This window comes from Archocentrus centrarchus, chromosome 7 (genome assembly GCF_007364275.1).
Source record: "Archocentrus centrarchus isolate MPI-CPG fArcCen1 chromosome 7, fArcCen1, whole genome shotgun sequence".
In the NCBI taxonomy this organism is placed as follows: Eukaryota; Metazoa; Chordata; class Actinopteri; order Cichliformes; family Cichlidae; genus Archocentrus; species Archocentrus centrarchus.
Genome location: NC_044352.1, coordinates 15,305,056 through 15,319,516, shown reverse-complemented (window position 1 = coordinate 15,319,516; position 14,461 = coordinate 15,305,056). Strand labels below are relative to the sequence as shown.

The window sequence follows — 14,461 nt, the reverse complement described above, 5'->3', positions numbered from 1 at the left end:
ACGAAATTTTTTAATTAGCAGTTTTTTTTTGTTTTGCAAAGCAAGTATTACAAAGCCATACAAGTTTTAAAAAAAAAACAAAACAAAAAACAAACAAAAAAAAAAAACAGTTTCCACAACAGGAAAATAGGTCGTTCAAATAAAAATGACACTGCTTCAAAAAAAAAAGAAAAAAAAAAAGAAAGAATTTTACTTATAATGGAAAAAAAAAATCACTAGACAATCACAAGACAAAGGGATTCAGTTAACATAGCATAATTAGAGTTTACATTGTTTCAGTAAGCTTTGTTTTTCCATAGTGAATACATTAAAGGAGCTATCTTGTAGCTGTGACTTATGCAGTGGCATGCAAAATTAAAGAAGCTTTTTCAATTCCATTAATTTGTGAGGTGGTCAATTCAGAGCTTTTTTTAATTGCTTCTGCACATCAAACTTTAATAAGGCCATGTTTGCCTTAAAAGTTAGATCCCTTTTAAATCAACAAGACAGAACTGTAAATGGGTAAATATGGTTTCCTTTGTTCCAATATGCCTAATTACTGTGTTTACATTACAGTACAGCAACAGGTGGCAGGATAGTTGTCTGCATCAACTTTAAACTCGTTTCCATAAACAAAGTAAATGTGTGAGTTTCCTTTCCAGGTGTACGTGACCTTGGTGACAGGGATCAGCTCTATGATTTGACGCTGCAGAGAAAGAAAGTAAATATGACATGGTGCAAAATTATGCTGTGACTAAGTATTTTCATGTCCAAACAAAAATGTTTATATTCTATTAACATAATATAAATACCTGCTGTAGAATACGTGATGTCTGTGAGTACTTGCCCTGGTGATCACCAACAAGGCGCTGAGAAGCACTTACCACTGAAGGCTCAGGGAAGCTCACCAGTGGGTATACCTGCAAAGGGTGATCACAGTAAATTGAAGTTGAGCACGGAGACACTGTCACTGTTTAAACTGCACTGACTTATTGATAGATGTTTCAAGCAGGGTAAAAAAGAGTTTAATTTATTACATTACCATAACTGTATGCCTTTGCATCTCTGGTAATGTAATTTATTACATTACCAGAGATGCAAAGGCATACAGTTATGACCTCTGACAAGCTGATATAAAAATGGCATAGTTAAAACAGTACAAAAGCAACTAGTCCTACACCATGGTCTCACAGGATGTGTTCAGCAGCAGTGTGTTCTTTGTGGTTAGCAATGTTTTCATAGTTGTCACAGTCTAATACACAAGAACTACAGTTACAAGCAACATTTGTGTGAAATGTGCAGGGGGTGGGCTAAAATAGTGATATTTTATTTTATTATTTTAACATATTGTTTCCTCTTGCAATATTAATTAAGGTGCTAAATAGTTACCGTATTTTCCGGAGTATAAGTCGCACTTTTTTTCATAGTTTGGCTGGGGGTGCGACCTATACTCCGGAGCGACGTATATGTGACATTTATAACACATGAACCAAAATACTCCAGCCACTTGACATCTCCGTGAACTGCAGCTTTAAGGCAGTCTTGCGTAACCTGTGGGCGCAGTGGATGATGGATGGAGAGCACAGCTTAACGGCAACTGGGAGAATGCGCCACCCAACTTTCCTGGAAGTCATTGGATGGATCAAGAAAACATGGGCTTCAGTGACAAACCATCCTGTTGGGATTCAGAAAGGCTGGAATAATTGGAACTGCAGCTGACGACAAGTCTGACTAACGCGACACAGAAGAGGAAGCGGCGCTTCGTCTACGGAGTGTACGGAATTGTTTAGAAGTGACACCGAGGATGAAGAATTCAATGGATTGATGGTTTGGTTAACTTGTTAGTATGTTCTTTATGCTATGGTTATCTGAATAACTTAATGTTACGTTAACATACTGTAGCGATTCTCTTAGTTAGAGAGCGTGTTGATGTTGTGGGATTTCGGACTGTTCGGGAGGTTCGTGAAGGCAGCATGGAGAGAGAGAAAAAGACCGAGAGCTTGCCTGTGTGTGTGTTGCTGTTCCGCTGTTGTAGTTGTGGTTGGCGTGGCTGTGGCCTACAGCAGCCGTTTTTCTGTTAATAAAGACGACCTTTGTTGTGAATATCGCCGACTTTGGAAGTGTGTTTACAACGTTACAATACCGAACACGTGTTCGTTGTGCGTCATGTAGCTGAATGTGCTACGTTAGCATAACGTAGGCGTAACTGTGTTCGTCCTGTTTTTTAATCCATTATTATTTTAAATTGCCGTTCAAGATGGAATTTCTGCTCTGGGTCTCGGATTCTATCAACCCCCCCCCCCCCCCAAAAAGTGCGACTTATAGTCCAGTGCGACCTATATATGTTTTTTTCTTCTTTATTATGCATTTTTTGGCTGGTGCGACCTATACTCCGGAGCGACGTATAGTACGAAAAATACGGTAGTCAAAAATTCTCACATGACTGTGCAGAAGTGGTGGGAATTCTGGCTCTTTTTTGAGAGCCGGTTCTTTTGGCTTGGCTCACTAAGTAGCTCCTCAGATTTTATTTCAAAAATATGTGTAAAATGAATTACTAATGTAAAAACATACATTATATCCAATGTTTATTTATATACTCAACATAGAATAGAGTGCTCCAAATATAAATTATAAAAAACAAAAGACTGGCACTCAGAAAAATCAAGGTCCTGTGAGGGGTGATCCCGTTTCTCCTTCCTGCTATGGCCTGCTCTGTTTTGTTCTTCCAGTTGGACTGATGGATGCACAGTAAAAGTAAAAAGTAGTCAGAAAAATAAATACTCAAGTAAAGTACAGATACCCGAAATCTACTTAAGTACAGTAACAAAGTATTTGTACTTCGTTACTTCCCACCTCTGGTGACTGACCCATCATTACAAAGCAGTCCTGTGACCACCTTTAGCCTAAGACTTTGAAGTAATTATTTTCTGTATCACTTTATCAGTCTCTCACAATGTTGTGGAGGAATTCTGACCCACTCTTTTTGCTATAATGTTGCTTCAGTTTATTGAATTTTGCTCATATATGCACAGCTCTCTTAAAGTCCCACCACAGCATTTCAATCAGGTGGAGATCTGGACTCCTGTTGAATGACCCAATTTTCATCAAGCTTTAGCTGTCAGGCCTCAAATTTGACTGCAGTATACTTTGATATACAGACAAGTCAATGACTGCAAGGCGCCTGTGGCTGCAAAACATGCCCAAAACATCACCCCACCACTGTGCTTTACAGCTGGTATGAGATGTTTGTGCTGATACGCTGTGTTTGTGTTTCTCCAAAAGCAGCGTTTTGTATTACTGTCAGACATCTTCACTTTAGTCTTAGCTGTCCGAAGCGCATTGTTCCGTAAGTCTTGTCGTTTGCTCAAATGCAACTCTGCAAACCTAAGAAAAGTTGCTGTGTTCTTTTTAGAGACAAGCTTTCTCCTGGCAACTCTTCCCAACAAGCCACACTTGTTCAGTATTTTTCTAATTGGTCTGTCATAAACTTTCACATTTAACATGCTAGCTGAGGCCTTTAGAGTCTGAGATGTAACTCTTGGGTTTCTTGCAATTTGCCTGAGCATTGCATGGTCTAACACCGGGGTAAATTTTCTTGGATGTCTACTCCTAGGAAGATTGTGGTATTGTGTTAACACCACCTGAATGCTCCAGACCAGCAAACTGACAAAATGTCTACTTTTATGCAAGGGGGTGGGGGTGTCCACACTTGCTGATGCTCAATTAATCAAGTGCATTTGATTAGAAGCACCTGTCTGCTACTTACCCTCTTAATTCCTATGAAAGCAGTAGTAGAGAACTTTTTCACAAGACTACAAATTGGAGCACTAATTAACTGTCACATTATTAGAAAATCTTCTGGGTATTTTTTCTTCTTTGGTTACAAAGATGTGATGATGCATTTTTTAAAAATGTTTTCTTGCAGTGTACCAAGTATTATAGCGAATTTATGGATAGTAATATCATCATTGATTTTTACCATGTACTGGGTGTCTCTGAAGAGCTCCTTGCCAGACACCTTGCTAAGGTTTTCCCCCTGAAGTCCGCTTAACTGATCCACAATGTATGCATCAGAGTTGTTAGTCCTGCAAGCATATACATAAGAGGAAGTCCAGTCGTATTATACAACAGCTTTAAATTGTATGTGGATGAGATTCAGTTTATTAACAGACTATTGTGTTGGCCAACTGAGAAGCTCTTAATATTTAGGAATGCGCACCATTTCACATTGAGCTTGATGTAGACCAGGAGTTGTTGTTTTCCATGGCATGTGTCACACTGCCTTGATCCCTGCCCAAAGCAGCGGTTGCAGCTGTAAAAGAATAACTATCAGTATTTTGTAGGAAAATGTAAACATGACAGTGATTATCCATGACCCTGTTTGATCCTTTATCAGAAAGCTATATTAGAAATCTATGGGTGATGCTTACTTTTCCCTCCCTCTGCCATTGCAGTGGTTGCAGCGATCAGCTCCATGACGATAGCCAGATCCATTGCACACCCAACAAACTTTCTGTCAGGAGCAAAATAAATAAATAAGATTCACCTGCTAAAAGATGACTTTTAGCAGGTGAACTTTTTTCCACTAAGGCTTGTGCAAGATACTCACATTACCACAGCCGGCACAGTCTTTGCATGGCTTTCGTCCCATTCCCAAACAGTTATGGCAGGGCTGTGAATGAAATGAGGTAAAATCATGAAGTTAAAAAAAAAAAAAAAAAAAAACAGTAAAAATAGTTATAGAAGTTTTTTGTTTTTGTTTTTTTTAACAAATTTTATACAGCTTGCCTTCATGGATGATGTGTAAGGAACTTTGATAGTTTGTTTGTCATCCACAAAAAAATTGGGGGTTTTAGCAGGAAGATCCCAGGGCCCTGGAGGTGGTTGGATATAGGCATCCACCTGCTGACCTGTTAAAAATAAAATGCATCCTAAATAGTTGGCCTACAGCTGAAGTAATGCACAAAGAGTCTACTGACTAGTGAACCAATAGAATTTTATTCACTGTAATATACTGATAAATAAATCTGCCTTTGAGTTTTGGACTGTTTGACACAAAATCCAGGTTAAAGATGTTACTTTAGACTTAATGACAGTTTTTAACATAAAAAAAGATAACAGTAATGTACCAGCGTATGGCTCGTGACTCCACTCTGTAGATCTGGATTCAGTGAATGTTTCCAGGCGGTACTAAAAAAAAAAAAAAACAAACAGAAAAGCACAATATTGTTATTGGTTATTATTAACGATTATTCGTGCTCTTAATGTATTAAAAAGTTCCGTTGTCATTGTTGCAGGGTTTTCAAAAACAGACTACTTCATCTTACCCTGTACGTATTGAATGCCTCCATGTCTGTGATCACACCTTCCTTTGCCGGTGCAGAACTGTAGCAGCATTTACTCTTTGTGAACAGGATGAAGGCGTTCCGGGCTGTATCTTCAGTTATTGAGGGGATGCTGCCAGCAATGAAGGAAGGTGATAGAGTATGTCACATAGTCTAATCTTTTAATAGGAAGTAACAGTTGTCAAAGCGCTGAAACTCTGAAATGGCTTTTGTTCCTAAATCCCATTATAGAAAGTGTTTTGCAGTACCCTTGGCTATGATGTCGAAAGAAAATAGTTAGAGCCTTACTTCCACTGGGGTTGTTCTGGTGCAGGCTCAGGATGCTGCGCTGGGTATGCAGGCATGGGAGGTGGCAGAAATCCACCTTGAAAACAAAATGTTTTTAGTTTCATGCAGCAAAAAAAAGGCAAACAAGACAAAGGGCTGGTTTCCTGAACATGGATAAAATGTAGCCCTAGATGGCAACTTTGTTTAGTTGAGGCTTTCTTTTAGTCTGGAACTAGGCTTAATCCATGTCTGGAAAACATGCTGATAATGTCCTGCTTTAATTGAAAATATTGAACTGGGCTAATTTTAATTGACAATTTCTGTTTTGTTTTTTTAGAAAGATTTACAAAAATGAGGGCAACCTTTCAATGCCGCAGCCAAATCCAATACCCCCCAAAAGTACAACTGCAGTAATAAACACATGATTTATTTAACACCATATATATTAGGTACACCTATAAAATGGAGCACACAGTATACAGTATGTATTTGGGAACCTTGTGAAATACTTGTGAAATACTATATTACTATATGCTACTTCATCATCATAGGAGTTTTACTGTAAAATTGTATACTGTTGCATTATATTGCTTTCCAAAATGATTTATTTATAAGTACTGTATTCCCTGTCTTCTCACCTTTCTGCCATTCATTTCAGGTTTATTATTTTACCTCCTGTTAAACTGAGTCACAACATTGTCAAAGTAATTCTGAATCAAATGCAGTAATAACACACATAAACAAGCACCCACCCTTTTGCGTATCTAGTGAGCGTATCTAAGTGAGAGAAGCAGCAAAGTGAGGAGACAATGTTAAAGGCAGCAGTTAACATGGCTAAGTCAGAGTCAGATGAAACTCCGTCAGGGTACTTAAAGGCTGCTCTCTTATTCACAACAGGTAGCACCACGTATTTGATTTGGCAGATTATTTTTTAAAAATTATTTATTTACATCAGATGGATTACTGACACAAACCCAAAGAGATCCTCCCAAGTTCAAGCCAGTGCTGTTTCACTTGTTAGCAAATGTGTAAACCACTACACTACAGAGGCACGAACATGGTTAACTCAAAGTTACTTCTCCCAAATTTTGAAGTGTGTGACATCATGTGTTACTGAAGACTTATAATGAAAAAAAGGGTCATAAAATAAGTTTTTTTTAAAAAGAAAAATAGTAATAAAACCATTTAATTTTTAAACAAAAAAATTATTTTTTATTTAAGTAATGATGTCAGTTATTATTAACACAATTTATCAATATGATTTATGTTTAAATTCAATTTTTTTATATTTTGATAATTTATTTTTATCAAAGACTTTGCGCCTCCACATGGGGCATTCTTCACAGTAGCAAAAGCAAAGTATGTGCAGTATATCATACCTCCTCCTGCAATTGTTCCTTCATATCCAGGCATGCTGTCAAACATGCTGGCTGGAGGAGCACTGGGGCCCTGGGTGTCAGCTGCAGGTGGGGCAAACCCTGCTGAAACAAACCATTAGAACGAGTTCATTCACATCCAGATACAGACTCTGAAATCATACAAATCTTCTCTCATGTTCTAACATTTTCACAATCCACAGCCAGATCATAAAAAAGAAATCTGTAAAAGACACCACTGTGCATCACTCAGTCTATTCAGAAATCTTGGGGCATCCCCAAGTTACACGTTAGTGTGTTAGTGTGCAGTGTTAGGGTGCAGTGTGACTTATGTTGGCCCTCTTCCACAATCACATCTATTCTGACAGGGTTTTTGCTGCACTAAACACTTCAGTGTGGTGCAGAGACAAGAGACAAGATTAATCTCTTATCTCTGGTGCAGTGTTTCTGCAGTGATGGATCTCACTTCCTTAAAACTACACCTGCCGAGCATTATATTGCACTACACAGGACACCTCCAGCCACCTAAAACGACCTGTACGTCTTGATGATGTCACTCCCACAGTCGGAAAACTGGAATTATTTACTACAATAGTTTGACTCAATGAGTGTAGAGGCCCCTTGGCCTGTATGAACAAGACCCGTAGAGTTTCAAACGGGTGTCATTTTATTTCTTCTTTTTGAAGTGCACCATACACCAGACACTGTGACACCGCGAATGCTACAGAACAAAAGCAGAGTGACATGTAATTCTTATGTACATCATATTCACATATCAATCACAACTCAAAAAATGCAACCAAAAATTAAATATTAACAAGTGTATCACATCTCTATTAAATAAACAAATTAAACGTTCACAAAACACATACTGCCTGTAGACTCGACAAGTTAAGTTGCAATTTAACTTATATGAACAAATGAAATGACATTAATTCCTCAGATAAATAAATAGCATCGCTCATAAGACGTACAATCAACATTCCATACATCATTCCACTTTTCCATGGGCGCTAATTTGGTTTTAGATCTTAGCCATCTTTGCCAGCAAGCTCTCTATTTCGAAGTGTGCATTTCTACGCGGTGTTATAAATAAAATCGATAAAATAAAGATAATGAAGTAAATGACGATACAAGCTTGTTTCTTACAAAACGTGAACTTATAAACAATCCAAATACCAGTTTGTTTCCTGATTCTTTTACTACATCGTGGTTATCCGCACTGTCGACCTGGAAACCAGCAGAGTATCGCATCACAAACGTAACAACCCTTCAAAACAAGAGCGCAACACAGCAAAAGAAGGCGCTCTAAAAGTTGCGGGAACGTCAGGTGTTGTGCAACAGATGTGCCAAAAGCCGATCGTCTGCCATATAGTGATTTTCGATGTTTCTGTGTGCTTTTATGTATAATGCATTTCCTTATATTAGTTTTAAAAAAGAAGAAAAAAGGAGTGCAGTCAACTGGATTTATTAAAGACTTCTATATAAAAAAAAATAAAATAAAGAAATTACCTGTTTTGCACGTATCTTTATGATTCTGTGTTAGCTACACAGATAACACCTACACCTACAGTATAACCAATCCGGTCTTTTTTGGCCACTTAAAATATCTTTATAGAACTTTAATGTTATCCATCCATCCATTCTCTTCCACTGACCTTTATTAGGTATATTTGCTTTTATTTCTGCTGCCTTCAGATTTCTCTTTAAAAAGACATTTTTAATATCAATGGCAGTTTTAACCCTAATAAATAAAGAATATCTAAAATCACTTTTATATATCTGCGATCACTTTTTAGCAAAGTGATTGCAGCTTCTGCCTTCACAGAAATGTTGTTTCTCGCTCAAAATGATTTCATATAATTAATGAGAAATATTTTTGACATATGTTTCGCAGATTATAAGTCAGCAAGTTGTTTAAATGGAGGCAATCAGGCAATTTCTGGCAAATCCCGGAAATCACTTTTTGGCACACTAAACATTCACTATAAAGTAGGATATTCCTTACATTTAGCATTCGTTTACAATGAGTGAGAAAATAACAATAGGGGTAAAATATCTTACCTGGTGCCCCTGCAGCGGCTGGTATATAGCCGGGGGTGGCAAGTCCATAATCTTTACCTGGCTGGCTGTAATCACCGGGAAACGAACGTTAAATCAATCTTGGGGTCAGAATAAGCGAGCTGCGTTAAAGTTTGGAGCAAAAATACAATAGCCATGCGACACTTACGTAATTAAAGGCTGACGGTCCATTTCAAAGTGTTTCACAGCACCTACACGAGAAAATTCACACCGTGCAGTCTTTAAACGCGATCTAATCACGTACTGTCAGTCAGTTCATCACAAGTCATCATCATGTGACAGAAAACTGTTCACCTTTTATCACATCACGTCACACCTCCCTCCTGTTTTCAGCTACTTCAGCACTGCCAGTTCCGGCTTTAACAGTCCAACAGGATCAAAAAACTTTATGGTTTTTTCGATTTGGGAACTGTGGAGAAGGAGGATTTAATAACAGTTTGGAGAAGTACAGGAAGGGACCCCCGCCCCAAGAACACACATTAAAAACGAAACCTTCCGTTCAGGAAGTACGCACTAATCATTATGGGAACGTATTACAAAAAATTAAAAAAAAACAAAAAATGTATGTCCAGCTCAAAGCCTCAGAGTACCACCGGAAGATAACAAACACTTTACGAATAATAACAACGGCCAGATTCCAAATATTTAGCTCGTTAAGTTTTGAGAAAGAAGTATCCAGTTGCGTCGTAAAGTAGCTTCTTGCAGTTTTGATAGACTACAGCACCCATAATCCTTTGCAACACCCACGGAAGTCCTTTTTCTTTCCTTTTGATAGACTACAGCACCCATAATCCTTTGCAACACCCACGGAAGTCCTTTTTCTTTCCTTTTGATAGACTACAGCACCCATAATCCTTTGCAACACCCACGGAAGTCCTTTTTCTTTCCTTTTGATAGACTACAGCACCCATAATCCTTTGCAACACCCACGGAAGTCCTTTTTCTTTCCTTCCGCTGTCGATCAGGTCCCTTTCGGATTTACATCGGCGGGTGAGTTGATACTATCTAAATCAATCCGCTAAATTCAGGCCATTATTTACTCATCACGACATGGTTCACGAATCATTGGCATTTGTTGTACATATATGGGCTAAAATGTACAGTTTAATTATGTCATATGTGCGTTAATTGAGCAAAGTGCTGCTACTAAAGAAATTTACCGGCTGTCAGCGCCATCGACGTAACATGGGGTTGTAGTAATCATTAAACCCCTGCTGTACCATGTGTCTCACAAAAAAGCAGCGTGGAATAAATATAATACAAGACAGAGTACAAAATGGAGCATACACTATTGGGGTTAAACATAAAAATACAAACTCCCGTGAAATCCGCACAGCGGAGTAGCATGGCTGGCTAGCTAGCTAAACATTGACGCCACTGTGGGCGCTAGCTAATGATGTTCTGCACGTCTGCTTTGAGGCTCATTCGGGAAGGCAGATACTCCGAGACATAAACGCTATGCTTAGCTTTTGTTTCAACCAGTTCTTAAGAGATTTGCATGACAGTGTCTACTGAAGCTGGCATGCAGATTCTGTACTAAACCTGTCTTTTTAAACTGTTCTCAGTCATCATGGCAGCCCTCAGGCCCCTCACTAAGCCCAAGATTGTCAAAAAGCGAACTAAGAAGTTCATTCGCCATCAGTCCGACAGATATGTCAAGATTGCGGTAAGTGTGATGTCATAGATGCCCGTCAGTTTTGGTTATTTACTTGCAAGGACAAACTCATGGCAGTGAGTTTTAATACCTGCACGTTTTTTCAAATATACCTACAGAAAAACTGGCGTAAGCCCAGAGGTATTGACAACAGGGTCCGCAGGAGGTTCAAGGGCCAGATGCTGATGCCCAACATCGGTTATGGTAGCAACAAGAAGACCAAGTACATGCTGCCAACTGGTTTCAAGAAGTTCCTGGTGCACAATGTGAAGGAGCTCGAGGTCCTGATGATGAGCAACAAGTAAGTTATGAATGCACATACATGTAGATTACTGCGGCTTTATAAGTAAAGGAGGTAGTTATGGAATAATGTACATTTTCCAGTGTTTTCTAATTATTATTCTTGTCTTGCAATTTTAGCTCTCACAAAAGTGTTTCAAGTTCTAAGAAATTACTATTAACTGAGTTCTGTAAACACAGTAAGTTAGACAGGTACAAGGAGAGCATTTTGTGTGTGTGTGTTTGTGTAGCTTTTGGTTATATATTGGAGGGTTTTTATGGTGCTTTTATGTTTAAGTCACCGAAACCCCAATAAACGGAATTTATTGAAAAATTATCTTGTTATAAAGCTGGTGATTTTTCTTTGAACCCTCTGCATAAATGATGTGCAATTCACATATTTATAAGTACTGGATGCATTGAACAGTTTTAACAATGATGGGTGTTTGCATTCTCAGTCTTTTTCGACTGGGACATTCAGGTAAAAGTTGCTGCTTTTCCTTTTTCTTAAAGGGTTTTCGTTTTTTCTGGCGTATAAAAAAATTGTCCTTCCATCAAAGTAAAGTCATGAGGACTGTACTTTTTTTACTTTTTATTTATTTATTTATTTTTTTTAAGGATGTAGGTTTTAATTTTCTCAATCTTAAAATACTTTTTTGTTTATCAAGTGAGCAAAAAAAAAAAAAAAAAAAAAACTAGGAAAACAAAACAAGTCAGGCTTGAAATTCTTAGCCTTCGCATTAAGTGGATCAGTTATGCCTTTGTGCATTAACACCCAAAGACTTACTTGGAGCCAGAAAAATTGTCACAAAAATATGTATTTTTGTAACTCTTAACTGTAGAATCAAAAATGACAGCCACTCATCTTCTTTTTGTTGTGGTGGTTTTACATCATGAGAATAGTGTAATAGCTCAGCAGTTTCATGGTAATAACCAAAAATGCAGATGATGTTTTAAAAGAAGGATCTTGTATGTGGACGCTCATTGTTATTATAATTCATAAAAAGTTAAATTCCCAGAAATCTTGTTCTCAAATTTTATCAGGTCACTCTTTCAAAACAGTGTGGAGGCTTTAGTGTTAAAGGGAAGAAGGCATAGAAAACTACAGCGTTTTCCCATCATCAGACAGAGCAGGAATTTAACTTCTTGTAATACAGTTTACTAATATCAGAAAGAGTTTAGTCTGATTGAATAATAAAGCCACTCGGCCAGTTTTCCGAGATGTGAATTGATCTGTTTTGAGAGTATTGGATGTTTTGGCAGTTTGATTCAGAAGGTGTCTCCTCTACAGGAGCTTGTGTTAAAAAGGCTGAAAGCATCCATGCTGCTTGCCATAGGAGAATTTAGGCCCTAGTCTCTTAGCTGTATTGGAACTTTAAGTACTTTTTTTTTTTTTTTTTTTTTTTCCTTTCCCTACTGAAGTAATGAAAGGAAATGGCAAACTAGTTTTAAAAGTAGTAGTTATAATCTCTTGAGGGCAAATTTTATGGTCTGTGGGTCAAGGGGGAGGCCTGGCTCTTCTCATTGGCTTCTCTCTTTTAAAAATAAATTTTTGAGTGCAAGCATAAATCCACAGAGATAATAGTCTAGTCAGTGAAGATGATTCTGTTTCAGCAAGAGCTAAGCTGAAATTAAAGTATTTCTGATTTTTATTTTTTTGCTTGTTTTCCTTCAAAATTAACATGTTTATATATGTTGTTCTACTTATGGATCATTATTAGAGTTGCATAAATAGGCTTCAAATCAGAGATGAGTGTTTGACAACACTCTGTGAAACAGAATACACCAGCTCAAATGGGTGTTTAGAGCTGCTGTTCAAATGGCAGATAAAAACACCAGTAGACATCGGCTAAAACAAGTTTCCTGCTTACTTTGAGGGCATCTTTTTTCCCATGAGGTCCACATACGGCCTTCTACATAGATTCAGGGGACGTTTAAATCTTGTTGTGCCACTGTGATAGACTGATTTCAAACTGTGTATTATACATAATACCTTTGTTTTGTCATTGCACAATTTAAGGTGTTTATGCACAGTGTTTCTTTTGCATTTTGTTTTTCCCTTACAGGTTAAGGGGAAATAAAGCGTGACATTTATTGGTGGTCGTGACGTGTTAGGCTCTTAAGTTGAGATGAGGATTTAAAAAAAAAAAAGTGTAAATGTAGTGGAAGAATGTGGTGATACAATGTTTGTCTTTTCTGACACCCTGACATACAAAAGCAAAAATAAAATGCAGAAAGTTGAAATCCAAAGATCTACTCAGCAAATCGAGAAATATGTGGTTCTGGCCACATTCCACTACATAGGGGTTATTAACTCCCTACACTACCATGTATTACAATTTGTTGTACTTGTGCTTACCTTATGCATAACCATCGCAGTTAGCTGTATATTTAAATATGGGTACAGTGCAAAAGGCCAGGAGCAAAGACAGACAATCAGCTGCTTAGTTTTCAGGTGATTTATGATTTGACTTTGAGGATTGTCTTTGCCAGACCATAGACTGCATCCCAGTACTTGACTTTTTGACATTTTGCTAGTGTTCCATAAACTTGCATTTGAATTTGTGCTCATTCAGAGTAAAGGGCTGAAAGACTTGTTTAAAATAATTATTTTAAACTTTGGTATGAGTATCAACCAATAATTTCACAAAAGGTATATCCCACTTTTTGGCATTTCAGTGAAAACACCTTGTTCTCTGCCTCTGTAGGACTCACTGCGCTGAGATTGCCCACAATGTCTCCTCCAAGAACAGGAAGCTGATCGTGGAGAGGGCAGCTCAGCTGGCAATCAAGGTCACAAACCCCAACGCCAGGCTCAGGAGTGAGGAGAACGAATAAACTGGTTATTCACAATAAACACTTTAAAATGGAAAATGTCTCCAGGATCTTTTTTTTTTTTCTTTTGCACTTCATTGCCTGTTTTTAAAGCTCATGCCTTAAGTCTGGACTTTTGGGAATGTCTGAAACAAATTTAATGTGTTAAACCTGAAATGCTAGTACTGGTATAAAGATGAAAATTGGCACTAATACTTTGTGAACAAAATCATTAATCCAAAGTTTATGGGAAAACTGAAGTGTTTGGGCTTTTGGTCAAATGTACATTTCTTGAAAAAAAAAAAATTGACATTCGGGACATCTAACTTTAGAGATGAGCCATTTTATGTTGCACAGGCATAGAAATGGTAAGAAATGCTTACATGAATTAAAGAGCTGGTTGCATTGTCCCTTGGGTAAATCAAATTGTTGCCCACCTTCTTCGGGATGACTGGAACAGAACAAAAGGGGCGAGATGCCTGAAGAGGAGCATTGACCTGTATTTTAAGCAGATGAGGTCACAGAACTTCTGTATAAACACTTTTCTTACAACCTGATCTAGACCAGACTACAGTTACATTTGGTGCTAAATTTATGTTTTAAGGCCTGCTGACCTTAAAGAATATTCTGGACTTGAGATCCTCCCCCTTTTATTTAGCCACATA

General features: G+C 37.8%; 2 protein-coding genes across 5 annotated transcripts; one reads left to right on the top strand and one right to left on the bottom strand.

Moving 5' to 3' along the window:
• Positions 1-134: 134 nt before the first annotated feature.
• ssuh2rs1 (ssu-2 homolog, related sequence 1) lies at positions 135-9,791 on the bottom strand. Of its 4 annotated transcripts, none has more exons than XM_030734039.1 (14): positions 9,344-9,791; positions 9,198-9,240; positions 9,032-9,096; positions 6,971-7,072; positions 5,613-5,688; positions 5,307-5,436; positions 5,109-5,169; positions 4,768-4,889; positions 4,589-4,651; positions 4,410-4,492; positions 4,199-4,291; positions 3,959-4,064; positions 792-899; positions 135-685 (listed from the first exon to the last, which is right to left on the bottom strand). In XM_030734039.1, exons 2-14 carry the CDS (start codon positions 9,218-9,220, stop codon positions 545-547), a joined length of 1,173 nt encoding a protein of 390 aa, XP_030589899.1. In that variant the 5' UTR covers positions 9,221-9,240; positions 9,344-9,791; the 3' UTR covers positions 135-544. The 4 variants fall into 4 exon arrangements, with proteins under 4 accessions (XP_030589899.1, XP_030589901.1, XP_030589898.1 ...); XM_030734041.1 differs by having other exon boundaries at positions 6,971-7,069; XM_030734038.1 differs by having other exon boundaries at positions 9,198-9,791.
• A 187-nt stretch (positions 9,792-9,978) lies between these two features.
• On the top strand, positions 9,979-13,856 carry rpl32 (ribosomal protein L32). The gene is made up of 4 exons (XM_030734042.1): positions 9,979-10,039; positions 10,615-10,715; positions 10,823-11,004; positions 13,691-13,856. Exons 2-4 carry the CDS (start codon positions 10,620-10,622, stop codon positions 13,818-13,820), a joined length of 408 nt encoding a protein of 135 aa, XP_030589902.1. The 5' UTR covers positions 9,979-10,039; positions 10,615-10,619; the 3' UTR covers positions 13,821-13,856.
• The last annotated feature ends 605 nt before the right edge of the window (positions 13,857-14,461 follow it).